Below are 14,870 nucleotides of genomic sequence, written 5' to 3' on the forward strand. Positions count from 1 at the left end.
ATGATTTCTTTCACAGGTAGATTTTTTGAATTCTGAACAGATCTATGTTGACACTCTGCCACCCAGAGTTTGGCACTGTCAGGAATGAGTCCCCCCTCCCCTACAATGAGCATCACGTAATTTCCTACAACTTCCCTTCATGCATTTGATAATCTTGTCAAGCTGAATTACTCATGGTCCTTCACAGCCCCTGTCCTCCATGCCCCATTTTTGTTCCTATACTCATCCAGAACCTCTCCTTAGCATGCCCTTCCCCTCAATCTTGGATTGGTCAAGTGCCATCTATTTTTTGATGCCCTAGAACAGGGGTGGGGAAACTGCTGCCTCAAGGTCACACGTGGCCCTCTCGGTCCTCAAATTTGGCCCTTTGACTGAATCCAAACTTCACAGAACAAATGTGGCCTGGAGGCTGCAGGTTCCCCACCCCTGCCCTAGGAGGTAAAGAAAGCTCTGGGGGGATTGGTCGGGGAGATGGGTGTAGTTCTAGAGCAAAGGTACTGGAATCAGATGACCTGGGTTCAAATCCTGCCTTTTACACTTAATACCTGTGTTACCTGGAACTCTGTTTCTTCCTTTGTAAAGTAAGGAGGTGGGACTGTATGACCTCTGAGATCTCTTCTAATTCTAGATCTACGGTCCTAGTACAAAATAACTGATATTAAAGAGTAGTCTGACAAAGACCAGCGCTTTTCAGTCTGAGAAGATGACCTAAGGAGGGGGGAGGGGTTCATTCCAGACTGTAGACTTAATGGCTGAATACAGACTTGCTCACCAAATCCTAGGACATCAGAACGAGAGATAAAGTCATTCTGAAGCTTGAAAGAGGTATGTTTAGGATCAGTAAGTATCACTTGATAGAGAAAGTAATGAACCTATAGGATTTTTTTTACCTTTCTTAAGGTTTTTTTGGTCTGGACCTGTAATTTACTGGTATAGGGAATTCCTGGTAGGGAAAAATTCAGCCACCAGGGTAGACTGGCAACTCTTCTTCAACTTATATTTTTAGAAAGCTTACTTTGGGGCACCGAGAAGATGCATGAATTGATCCTTGTTACACAGACTAAACGTTATCAGAGGAAAGATTTCAGTCTATGTCTTTATGACTCTATCTACCACACCATACCACCTCTCAAGAGGTATCAAGGAAAGTTATGGTCCAGAAATACAAATAGTAATGTACAGAAGCCCTCACAGGCCTGAATTTCATTACTGACCAGAAACAGAACCTCTGACATGTTCCACTTTCAACTTGGACTGGCTCCTTAGGTGGCCTGGTAACCCCTTGCTGGTAGAAGCTCACTACATGGACACCACTTTACTGCAGAGACTCAAATGGCTATCACCCTATGTAGCTCAGATCATCTAACCTCAAGTGATCCCCCAACCCCAGTCTCCTCAGGAGGTATGTCACCATACCTGGCCTCCACTTGTTTTCTATATATATATGTATATTGCATTATGATTGTCTAGTTCTATTAAGAAGCCCCTTAATATTTTTATTGGTATTGCATTAAAAGTAAATTAAATTGGGGAGTTACTGTCATTTTTATTATATCAAGTTGGCCCATACATTAAAGTTTTAAAATTGTCTTTAAAGAGGTGCATCCCTAAGATAAGTCTTTACTAAATCCATTTATTGTCCCCAATTATTTTTTCTTCTTACCTTTTGCAAAATATTTTGTCTCCCCACAGCACCAATCTTTCTTGTGTAATTTAAAAATCCTATATTTCCTTCAGTGGAGGCATAGAATTCATAAATATGAATGTCTCCAAATCGCCGGATGAATTCCCTCCAAATATCTCCTCGCAAGCCATTACCCACTGCCATTCTCACTCTGTGATCACGATCATTAGGTTTCTGTGGGGAGAGGAGGTAAGGGTTATGGAATGAAGACACTGCTAGGGACAGAGATAAATATCAGCATTCACTTTTATGTTGCATGTTAGTGATGACTTGAAATCTGCCACGCAATCCTTTGATGCAGAGGTAGGGTGGGCTGGAATAAGAGATAAGGGACTTCACATCCAGACCACAAGAGAAAGCCACCTGAATGCCTATCGTAAGAACGAGTGCCTGCTAAAGAAAAAAAAAATCTACTGTTAGTTGAGGTGGGAACACAAAGTGAGAGCCACAAAGCTCCTTTTCTGGACCCTATCTCACAACATTTCTCCACACGCACTCTACATCTCAGCCAAAATGGACTAGTTGTTCCCTGAGCTCATCTTTTCTTTTTTCTCCTCCAAATAATCAAAAAGTCTTTATTAAATGCCTGTTAATTGCCAGGGACTCATCCAGGCCCTGGGGATACAGATTCAAAAGGGAGACGGCCTCTGCCCTCAAGGAGCATACCTTCTATCTACTGAGGAGAAACAGCATAAGTTTAACATAGCATAAGTATAACAGATAAATAAATAACAGAATATATGCAAAACCATAGTGATGGTGGGGCAGGGGCGGGGGTGGCACTAAACTGAAGAATTCAGGAGAGACCTCTCGTAGGAAGTGGTACTTGAGCTGACTGATCCCCAAAGGACCTTGGTATTCCAAGAGACAGAGGTGAAGAGGAAAAACATTTTAGGCTCGAGGGGAGGCAGGCTTGTGCAAATCACAGACTCAGGAGATGGGATTTCATTTATAGAAAACCAATGGCATCGAAGTGTGGAGTGTGTGAGGGAGATTGATGTATAATAAGCCTAAGAAGGTTGACTGGAGTCAGGTGGTGAAGGGCTTTAAAGGCTAAACGGAGTGCTTCTGTTTTATCTTAAAAGCAACGGGATGGCATGAAGCTTCTTCAGCAGCGGATGACATGGTTGGACACATACTTTAAGAATGCTAATTTGACAACTAGATGGATGAAATGGATAGGAGATGTTGTATCATTTTTCAGTCATGTCCTACTCTTCATGATGCCATTTGGGATTTTCTTGGTAAAGATATTGGAGTGCTTTGCCATTTCCTTCTCTAACTCATTTTATAGATGAGCAATTGAGGCTAACAGGGTTAAATGACTCATCTAGGGTCACACAGTAAGAAGTCTGAGGCAAGATTTGAACTCAGGTCCCCCTGACTCTAGGCCTAGCTCTCTATCCACTGTGCCCCTTAGGTGGCCAGGATAGGGAATAGAAGAGACTAGAAGCAAGGAGACAATAAAAAGGCTATTGAAGTAATCCAGGTGAGAGGTGATGAGATATGATGCTTATATGAGCAGAAGAAAGGGGAGGGATGGCAGGGATGTGCTGGAGCCAGCCTGTACTAGCCTGAGAGAGTCAACTGTTAAATTTTCAGCGTGAACATTTACACTGAAAGCAATAAACCCCACAAATCAAGGCTTAACTGGTTGTCTTTTTGATTATTTGTACTTAAGAAGGTGTTGGAGAAAGATGTTAATAATGCAGACTAAACTTAAAAGTGTGTTGTGTTCACTGTTCCAGTTGTACACCCCTGCATGTTAGAGATGTTGAGGAGGTGGAATTGATAGGAGTTGGCAACTGATGGACGGTGAGTGAGAGTAAAGAGTTGAGGATGACTCCTGGTTTGTAAATCTCAGTCAGTGATAGATCCTGCCTTTGACAAAAACAGGAAGATGAGAGAAAGGAGGTGGTGCAGTGAATGGAGTGTTGGGCCTGGAATCAGGCAGCCTCCTCTTCTTGAGTTCAAATTTGGCCTCAGACACTAGCTATGTGACCTTGGGCAAGTCACTTAACTCTGTTTGCCCCAGTTTCCTCATTTGTAAAATGAGCTGGGGAAGGAAATGGCAAAACCATTCCAGTATCTTTGCCAAGAAGACCCTAATGGGGTCATGAAGAGTTGGACACAGATGAAAGAACTCAACAACAACGAGAGAGGATGGGTTAAAGGAAAGGGATAATCAGGACATGATGAGTTTGAAATATTTATGGAACATCCAGGTGGAGGTGTCAAGCAGGAAATTTACTGGGCTGAGACTGGATGTCACTTGGGACATGTAGATGTGGGAATCATCTGCATAGATCATAGCTGAACCCAAGGTAGCTTATGGGATCATCAAAAGAAAGTGCAGACAGAGTTGAGAAGAAGGCCCAGAACAGAGCCTTGGGATGAGATAGGGGTGATAGAGAATCCATGCAAAAGGCAGACTAAGGGGTAGGAACCACAACACGGCAGGGTCACAAAAAGTCTCGGAGGAGATGGTATTCAGAAGGTGGAGATGGCCAACAGCATCAATTCTACAGAGAAGTTGAGAAGGAAGAATTAAAAAAGGGCCATTTTGACTACTTTTAGTTGCTATTGGATTTTGCAGTTAAGAGATCATTGGTAACCTTGCAGATAGTAGTTCTGGTTGAGTGATGAGGATGGAAGCCATTTTACAAATGAGAAGTGAATATTTAATAGGAATGTTTTATCACATTGCATGTTGTCTTGGGGAGGGAGAAGGAAGAGAGGGGAGAAAATTTAAAACTTATGGAAGTGAATGTTGAAAATTAAAAATAAACATATTAACTAATTAAAAAAATGAGAAGTGAGGAAAAGGTGGAAAAGTGGAAGCATTGAGTATAGAAAGCTTCGTCTTGAAGTTTGGCTTATGAAAGGGTGGAGATATATAGAATTATAGCAAGACTTGATGGTGAAGTCAAGTGAAGGTTTCTTCCACCTTCATGGATTTTCACATGATGTTCCTTATACTCAGAACATATACTCTTCCTTATCTCTACCTGTTGAAATCTTTCAAGGTCCAACTCAGATGCCACCTGCTTCATAAAGCTGTTTTCTATGATTTCTCCCAGCTCAGAGTGACTTCCTCTTTTTTATTTTCTCAGATCATTTTTATCTGGATCTATCCTTTGCATGCTCTACTATGTATTATACTTATTTGCAGATGCCACCTGCCCCTAATTGTAATGTAAATGTAAAGTGTTAAACATGTGGCATGAGCCACAATGCCCAAGTGCAGCCCAAACCAGAATATAATGTAATTGGGAAATATTTAATGAAATAAATAAAAATATAATAGAACATAGATAATGTTAATATGTGGTTTTTCTAAGTCAATGTGTAGCCCACAGGGATCCTTACGTAAGGTTGTTATTTGAGTTTGATACCACTGGTATAAACCATGGGAAGACATGGAGAAGAGCTACACAGCAGGATGGGCAAGCATGGATAAGTGGGAGGCAGGGAGCTGCTTTGCTAATGAGGTCACAGAGCCACAGGAGTACATATACATGCAGCTTATTTCACATACATAATTGATATCATATTGCTTGCCTTCTCAATGCATGTGGTGGGGGGGGGGTGGCTGAAGAGAGGGAGACAATTTGGAATTCAAAATTAAAAAAAAAAAAGCTATAAATAAATAAATAATAAATTGAAATGATTAAAAAAAAAATACATGCAGCCCTTGGAATATACCAGCAGCTCCTTGAGGGCAGAGCCTGGGTTGCACTTCCATCTTCACATTCTTAATACCTGGCACAGGACCTAATACATAGTAGGTACTCAATAAATACCTGTGGAATTAAATTGAAGGGCAATACATACCATGGACATGCTTCTGTGAAATCATCTTTTTCCAAAGGGCATAATCCTACCCTACTGTACTTTCAAGCTGCACAACGATTACCAGCAGGACCTGTACAACTAGTTACTCTTAGCTTGGACAAACCAAAGTAGCTACTTTGATGGCGGTCAGTCAATCAATCAACATTTATTAAACATTTACTATGCACCAGGCACTATGCTAAGCAATAGGGACACAAAAAGAGGCCAAGAGAGTTTATAATCTCATGGAGGTGACTGCCTCCAAAGAGTTTACAATCTCACGGGCGTGACAACATGCAAACAAATATATACAGAGCAAGTTATATACAGGATAAATGCTGTTGAGTCACGTCCGACTCTGTGACTCCATTTGGGGTTTTCTAGGCAAAGATTCCGGAGTCGTCTGCCATTTCCTTCTCTAGCTCATTTTACAGATGAGGAAACTGAGGCAAATAGGGTTAAGTGACTTGTCCAAAGTCACACAGCTAGTGTCTGAAGCCAGGCACTCTACCCATTGTGTCACCAAGGGGCCCATACATGATAAAGAGGAACTAATCAATAGAAGGAAGGCATTAAAATTAAGAGTATCTACTGCATGTCAGGGGCTCTGCTAAGTTCTGGATAATCAAGAGGAAAACTGGAGACATAGCCCTATGGGAGAAGTATTCAACTAGCATAGACTTAACTAAAAATAGAATCAAAGACTATTAAAGCGACAAAGGACCTTAGAGATCAGTGAGCCCAACCCTTTTACTTTATGGAGAGGTTAAGTGACTTAAACCAAGGTCACCCAGCTCATTAGAGGCAAAACCAGGATGATAATACTGCCCCAATGGAACAGGATGGGAAGAATGAGAGGAAGCAATCTCCCAGTTGCCTCAGGTGGCCTAGGAGGAATATGCTCTGCTATAAATATGCACTAGGAAAAGACTTAAATGTTACAGGCTGAAAGGAGGGTTTATATTAACTAGTGTTTGTGTATGGCAGGGCAGGTTGTAAAGTGGGAAAGTTTGTTTTCATTCTTTCTGGACATCAGTCAGTCAACACCATTGATCAAAAGTTTATTACGTACTTTGGAAAGTTCAGGGCGTACAAAGAAAGGTACAAACACATGGTCTGTGCTCTCAAGGAGCTCATATTTTAATGGGGAAGACAATAAGCAAACAACTGTGTACTACATAGTAGATTTGCAGTTTCATGTGCAATCATCTTTTTAAAAATTATACTATATTATTAAAATGCTTGTTTTATTCCATAAATTAAAAATAAAAAACTAGTACTTTTAAAATATATACATTTTAGAGGGGAGAGACTAGCAGAATGTTCCCTTATTCATTCATTTAACTAAGCATTTAAGTGACTGCTATGTACCAGGCATTGTGTTAGATGCTGGAGATAGAGAGCACCCCCCCTAAAAAAAATATACCTCTGCCCTTATGGTGCTTATATTTTATTGGGGGAAAAACAAGTACACAGATAAGTAAACATGAATTTATCCACGATTATAGGTACTTTACCTTCCCATCATAGAATCTGCTATATATACTTTGGTCTATATTTAAATCACGGCTACTTCTTCTAGAAGTACTTACATTTGAATCCTTTTTCTTTAATTGTGACATGAAAGGCCTAGTTTTTGATTAGAGGAGAAAGGCCGTGGGAGGTGGGGTGGGAAGAGATCATTTTGGGCAGAGCAAGCCACCACAGTCCGAACAACAGTGTTCTATTGAGAGGAAGGAGAGGTTCTCACCATGGGGCTAGAGGAAAAGGGCATGGAAACTAAGCCAGCTCCCTGATGGAGAACAATCAACCAACCAACCAACCAACCAACCAATCAATAAACATTTATTTATTTGGAGTAGCATGAGGAATGAAAAAATCAGTTATTGGCAAGTGTAGGCTTATGTGGGAACCAGGAATGAGACAAAGGCACAGGCTCCCCACAAGTGTGCATCTGTACATATTTTCTGCCTAGATTCTTAATCCTGTATAAGCATGTAAAATGATCCCTGTGTTACATGATGAAAATTGAGCCTGTGGTATTGTGACTATAAGCTCTTGCTCACTCCTGACCACAAGTAAGCTCTGCACCTGTGAGGCACTGGCTGCTTCCCACGCACCCAGAACACCTGTTTGTGCACTGCATCTTCTCACTTCTGTCTCTTGGTGGAACTCCATTTGTGCAGATTTCCCAGCTGAGGCAATGACATTGCTAGGTCACAAGGGATGTTGTCTGGGTTTCTTTTCTTTTACTTGTAGGATTTTTTTTGAGGAGGGGGGTGTTAAGCATGTCTTCTGTATCTGTTATTATGCCTTCAGCACATTTTCTTAGAGGGAAAATGGATTTATTTAGACAACCTTGGAAAAGCAGCAAGGAATGGTAGAAAGAAAGTCAAGGAAGATTGAGTTGAAAGATCAGAAGAGAGACAGAGAAAAGGAAACAGGAAGAAAAGACAGAATGAGATGGGAAAGGAGAAGAGATATAGAAAGAAAAAATAGAGAAGAATTAGGCTAAAAACTGGGATAAGAAAAAGGGAGGCAGTTTTAGAGTGAGGAGGAACTTGGGTTCTGACTTATATTGGCTGTGTGACCCTAATTATCTCACTGACAACAGGAAACTCTCTAAGTTTGCAGAGCAGTTGTTGCTCTCCTTTGGTAGAGGCAATTTCCTTACCAGAAGTTCTCTGTATTAATAAAATGAGAAGTCTGTTCTAACTCCATGCTGTGCCCTGCCCCTGCCAATAAACAAACAAACAAAAAACTGGCCAACCAATAAACTTGGTATTGCTATGTACCAAGAGCTCATGGTAGTTTTAATGGAGGTATGTGGAAACATAAACATAAGTCATTTCCAAATGGGAACAGGTCTCATTATCTGTGGATGCTACTTCTTAGGGACTGTTAGAATCCAGAAAACTCAGCTGCAGAAAGGCATTCAGGGAAGATGGAGGAGTAGGTCAGAGATTTCCAGACTCTCCCAATTCCCTCCACAAACTGACAGAACATAGCCACAAAATGAACGTAGAGCAGCAAAAATAAAGGGGTAAAGCAGTTGTCCTCCTAAGACAACTTGAGAGGTCTCCAGGAAAGACAAGCCCTCCTCCAGAGCCGAGATTTGGCTCAAGTGAAGTGTAAACACCTAGTGACCACATTCAAGAGGTATCCAAGTTCTTCTGACTGCTTCTATTATACCACTTTCTCACCAAAGAACCAAATATGACCAAAGAACCATTCCAGTCGTAATCTCAGGCTCACACAAAGATAGACGCAGAGGTAGAAGGGACCGTATAAGTCATCTAGTCTGTAGTTTAAGAAGCGATGAAGGGGCCAAGAGTGGAAAAAGTTTAAGAGGCCCTGATCTGGTCTAATCCTTCTCATTTTAAAGATGACAAAACTGAGACCCATACAGTTTAAATGATTTACCCAAGGTCACAAAGGCAGTAAAGTAAGCTTAGATTTAGGTCCTCCAGTCCCAAATCCACTTCATATGTTCTACTTAAGCATAATAATAGATGGTGTTTAGAGAGTTCCTAAAGATTTTCTTTCTTTTTTTTTTGGAGGGGAGAAGGTAGGGCAATTGGGGTTAAGTGACTTGCTCAAGGTCACACAGCTAGTAAGTATGTTAAGTGTCTGAGGTAAGATTTGAATTCAGGTCCTACTGACTCCAGGGCCGGTGGTCTACTCACTGTGCCACCTTGCTGCCTCCCTACAGATTTTCAAAGCACGTTCCCATTTAAGGATGAACTGATCCCCCATTGAATCCTCTCAACAAGTCCGCGAGATGAGCGCTGTGGGCATTACTTCCCTTTCATCACTTTTGACCTCAAATTCAGACCTCATTACACTGATACAGTCACACAGCAAGCGAGAGGGAGAGGCAGGATTCGAAAACAGGTTTTTCTGACTTCCAGTCTTTTGGCAGATGTCAAATGAAGCTGCTTTGACAAACGAATGTTTGACAACAACATTTTGACATTTTCCTGTTTCTTTAGTTCGTTAGAATGCAAGGTGCTTGAAGGTGGAGATTCATCTTTTCTATTTGTATTTCTGGCACCTTGCCCATAACAGGTGCTTGATAAATGTTTGTTGATTGGATAATTGCCTGGCTGTGAAGCCAACCTGATTGTGAAGTTGTTATATTCCCATGTCTATAACAGGTTCTCATCTTCACTTATAGCAGCTGCCTAATTTTCCTCTTGGAATAAGTTCTTCAAAAAAGAAACCCTTTATTGCTTAACTAATTTGTGCTGTAGCAAATCTGGGAGAAAACAGACTGTTAGACAAAAAAATGTTTGGAAGGCATCAGGTTAACGTCTTGCCATTTGCCACTGCAGAGTTTCCTCATTCTCCCTCACCCCACATATCCAATCAGCTGTCAAATCTCCACAAAATCTTTTAATACTTAATTTATTTATTTTCAGTTTTCAACATTCATTTCCATAAGTTTTAAAATTTTCTCCCCGTCCCTCCCCAAGACAGTACTCAATCCGACATGTGCTCTACACATACATTCTTATTAAACACATACCACAAAATCTTTTGCATCTGACTTATCACAGAGCTACCACCTTCATTATTGGAATGGTCTGTGGTGCGGTGGATAGAGTGCTGGCCCTGAAGTCAGGAAGATCTGAATTTTAATCCAAATCCACACACTTATTAGCTGTATGATCCTAAGCAACTCACTTAACCTCTGTTTGATTCACTTTTCTCATCTGCAAAATGGGGATAATAATATCAACTACCTCCCAGGACTGTTGTGAGGACCAAATGAGATGATAATTGTGAAGATCTTAGCACAGTGCCTGCTACACAGTAAGCACTTGGATATCATCATCATCATAATCATCATCATCATCATCATCATCCTCATCCTCATTGGTCACCCTGGCTCTAGTCTTTTACCACTCCAGTCCATCCAGCACACTGCTGCTAAAGTAATTTTCCTTAAGCATAGATTTAACCACGTGACTCTGCTACTCAACCAATTCCACTGACTTCCTATTTCTTCCATGACCAAATATAAACTCCTCTATCCTTTAAAGTTCTTTGTAGGGACATCTAGATGGCACAGTGGATAGAGCACTGGCCCTGGAGTTAGGAGGACCTGAGTTCAAATTCGGCCTCAGACACTAACTAGCTGTGTGACCCTGGGCAAGTCACCCTAATCCCGATTGCTTCAACCCAAAAATAAAAACAAAGCCCTTTGTTACCTGGCCCCAACCTATCTCTCCAGGCTTGTTGGACATGATTCTTCCTCTACTGCCTGGAAATCCAGTCGAACTGGCCCTCTCTCACATGCTCTTATATCCCTCACATGGGACATTCTATCTCCTGTCTTTGTGCTTCTCGTCATCCCACATGCCTAGAATGCACTCCCTCTTGGCCTCTGCCTTATGAAGTCCCTTTCAGAGGACATGGGAGGTCTTTGAGCCAGAGGCTACAACATCATTGAAATGGAATTGCCAGATGGCAGGAGAAGCTTTAAAACTGAAGAAATCCGTAAGAAAAAGATTGAATCAAGAGTGAGGGTCTCTTACACTTGTGACTCATGAAGCTTACTATAATTACCATACTGGGAGGAGAGGATAGGGCCAACGGGGCAACCTCTTGGATCAGAGGATCAAAGGTACAAGTAGAAGAGGTCGACTTTGGCAAAGAGAAGGGTCACCAGTTTGTCAGGAGACTGGAGTAAAGGCACAGAGAGTAGGCAATTATGTAGTAGGGTTTTCAGAGGAAGAGGAGAAAATGAAAGCTAGGTGGTGCAGTGGATGGAGTGCTGGGCCTAGAGTCAGGAAGCCTCCTCTTCCTGAGTTCAAATCCGGCCTGAGAAACTTACTAGCTATGTAACCTTGTGCAAGTTACTTAACCCCATTTGCCTCAGTTTCCTCATCTGTAAAATGAGCTTAAGAGGAAATGGCAAACCACTCCAGTATCTTTGCCAAGAAAACCCCAAATAAGGTCATGAAGTGGCAGTCAAGATTGAAACAAGTGAATGCTACCAAATGAGATCACGTTAGAGATTTTGGGGAGGTAATTCCTGCGTTGGGTGGGAGGCTTAACTAGGCCAAAGGTCTCAAATTCAAAAAAATGTTTTTCCCAACTAATCTAATCACTTCCATGGACACATTTTTTCCTTTCACAAAGACTTGTTATCTGAGCAAAGGAAGAAAGGACTGCAGGTTATTATCTGGAGGGGAAGGAGTGGTGCTAAACAGAGGTCAGGGTTTGACCTCCTTAAACTAGACAACCTTTAGGTCTTTTTCAACTGGAAGAGGTAGGTTTCCTATTTGGATGAGAGTTATGACCTACTGGCTGTCCAATATTTAAAAGTGTTCCTTTGGGATTTTGATCAGAGCCCATGATATTTGAATTTTCTTTGTGAGAAGCTAAAGGCCCCACACAAAACCAGTAAAAGGCAAGGAAAATCTCTTTTCAGATTGGTATACTCTCCCTTTTCTGCATCTAGGTAGATAGATGGCTTGATAGAGAGAGAAAACAGAGCATTTATTAAGGCTTATTATATTGAAGCACTAGAGACACACACAGAAGCAAGTAACATGATTCCTTCCATAAGAAGTTTACATTCTAATGCAGGAAGACAATCCACATCTGTTTCTGGGGCAGCGGACGTCAGGGGGTTTGACCACTAAATCGATGGAATTGTTCTAAAGACATAAACTATCAGTCATTTTACCCTAATTTTTCAGCAAGTTTGATAGGCAACACACTAATAAGGTTTGTGTAGTGCTTGGAGGTAGCTGAGCATAAACAAGTTTATTATCCTGAAGTACAGAGGGAGTTCCCATTATAACTAATAAGAACAACACAGACTCTCCCATGAGACTGAGACTGGTAGCTAGCTGACAGATCGGTGCATTACAGGTAGAAATGAAAAGATCAACAGATGGGGACCGTATGGGCTACTGTATTTTAATCAAGAAATATATGACCTTGTAGGCCAAGTGGGAAACTAATGTGAAAGAAAATCAATCATAAAATAAACAGGAACTGAGAGGCTGGAGTCTTTTGCACCAAGAATGCTGTCCTGGGCATTACAGAAACGATGCTTGGCACACCTACTGAACAATCAGGATGAAATAACTGGTATTTTACACCTTTACAACATCCATTGATTTGGTGGCCCAACTTCCAGGACATCATTTCTCTTTTGAAAGGACCTAACCTTACCATCTGTTTCTTTTTCATAGGATCACAGAATCACAGATAGGTGGCACAGTGGATAGAATTCCTGGCTTGGAGTCAGGAAGACTCGAGTTCAAATCTAGCTTCAGGTAGACCTGAAGACCTGTAGACCTGTGTAACCCTGGGAAAGTCACTTAACCTCTGTATGCTTCAGTTTCCTCATCTGTAAAACAGGGACAATAAAAGCCCTTATCTCCAGGGTTCCTGTAAGGACCACATGAGATAATAATTGTAAAGCACTTAGCACAGTGCCAGGCATACAGTAAGCACTATATAAATGTCAGCTGTCATTATGACTACCCAGTCTAACTCCCTAATTTTCCTGGTGTGGAAACAGGCTCACAGAGGGGTAGAGTCTGGATACAGAATCACGGGACCTGGGCTTGAATCCCGGCCCTGCCACAACTCTCTACATGACCTTGGGTCACAACTCCCTGGGCCTCAGTTTCTGTAAAATATGAGAGTTTCACTAGGAATCTCTAAGGTCCATTCCATAGACCTATGATTCTACAGTCTTTTGCTGGGTGACAAAATAAGTAAATCGAGCCTTGAACTGACCACGAATCACAACCAGAGCAGAAATGGCCACGTTCATGAACCCAGGAAGGGGTTTCAGGAGCTAGGCTTTTCCAAACCTTGAAAAATGAAATTGCAATTTGGATCAGACAGTTCATCTCAGGCAACAGGGGTCAATAGCACTCCTTGGGAAGAATTGTGCATCTACAGGAAGGCTGTTTTCCCCCATAATCTTTCCTTTCTTCTTCCCTTCCCATAGCAATCAATCAACATTTATTAAGCATCTACATCATCTTGATATATCCTTATGTCACCCTTTGCCAGTTAAAAGTGGCCATCATATTTAATAAATCTACCCAAAGTGCAGCTTTAACATCAGATACAGTCTTCAGGAAATACCAGTTCTTGTGCTTAACTCTGTCCACTGGTGAGCTAGTCAGCTTTACTGCTAGCTATGACAATGGCTCTTAATCTTTTTTTTTTCATATTATATATTCCTGGTGAAACCTGGGGAACCCTTCTCAGCACAAGCAAAGATGTACATTTTTCCCTCATCCTCATTCATGGAACTTTTGCTATCTATTCAGGTTAAGAACTCCTGGGTTATGAAGACCTCAAGTCCAGGTTGGGTAGAAGGTAAACCAGTAGCCTTCCTGGAATCTAGCATTTAATAGATTTAAACTCAATATGATTCAATAGTATAATATTGCAGTGGAACCCCCCCCCAAAAAAACCCAAACCAATGCCAATTCAGGTTGCATTAAGGGAATCAGTCTTAGGTGATAGTACCCCTGTACTCTTCCTTTATCATAACCCATTTGGTGTCTTCTGTTTAGTTCCTGGTACCACATTTTAGGAAGGACTTTAATAAACTTTATAATATCCTAAAGAAGGCAATCAGGATGGTGAAGAGCCTTGAGACCAAGCCATGTTAGGTTCTGCTGAAGGAACTTAGAGTTTGGAGACGAGAAGTGCTAGCAAAAAGTATGATCTCATGTCATGTGAAATAGGGAACAGATTGTTCAACTTGACCCTAATAGAAAAAACAAGAAGCAAAGAAAGGGTAGAAGGGAGGCAAATTTAATCTTGATATAAGCAATTAGAACTATCCCAAAGTGGGATGGGCTGTTTTGGGAGGCAGGGGGTTTCCCTTCAATAGAGCGCTTCAAGTGAATGCTGGATGACCACTTGTTAGATACACTACAGAGAGAATTCTTCTTCAGGTACAGGGAGGACTAGGTAGATACTGATCACCCTTACAGCTTTGAGATTCTATGATTCTATGATCAGGCCTGTAGCATTATTTGCTATTTATCACTGATCATGGAGCAGCTAGGTGGCGAAGTGGATAGAGGGCTAGGCTTGGAGTCAGGAAAACTCATCCGAGCTGAGCTCAGACACTTACTGGTTGTATGACCCTAGGCAAGTCACTTGTTTGCCCCAGTTCCTCATTTGTAAAATGATCTAGAAAAGGAAATGGCAAACCACTCCAGTATCTTTGGCAAGAAAACCTCAAATAAGGTCATGAAGAATCGGGCCGGACTGAAACGACTGAACAACCACAATCATTGATCATATACCACCTTGTATTGTTACTATTCCAAATCTACATATTACATCTCCATTAGAG

The 14,870-nt window shown here is 41.4% G+C and overlaps 1 protein-coding gene across 1 annotated transcript in view; it reads right to left on the minus strand.

Annotated features, from left to right (window-relative positions):
• SLC27A2 (solute carrier family 27 member 2) overlaps positions 1–14,870 on the minus strand; it is a 65,443-nt gene that overhangs the window by 14,217 nt on the left and 36,356 nt on the right. Inside the window, exon 5 of the mRNA XM_036736983.1 lies at positions 1,664–1,858. Within this exon, the coding sequence (XP_036592878.1) occupies positions 1,664–1,858 (195 nt within the window). The remainder of the gene's footprint in view (positions 1–1,663; positions 1,859–14,870) is intronic.

This window comes from Trichosurus vulpecula, chromosome 8 (genome assembly GCF_011100635.1).
Source record: "Trichosurus vulpecula isolate mTriVul1 chromosome 8, mTriVul1.pri, whole genome shotgun sequence".
In the NCBI taxonomy this organism is placed as follows: domain Eukaryota; kingdom Metazoa; phylum Chordata; class Mammalia; order Diprotodontia; family Phalangeridae; genus Trichosurus; species Trichosurus vulpecula.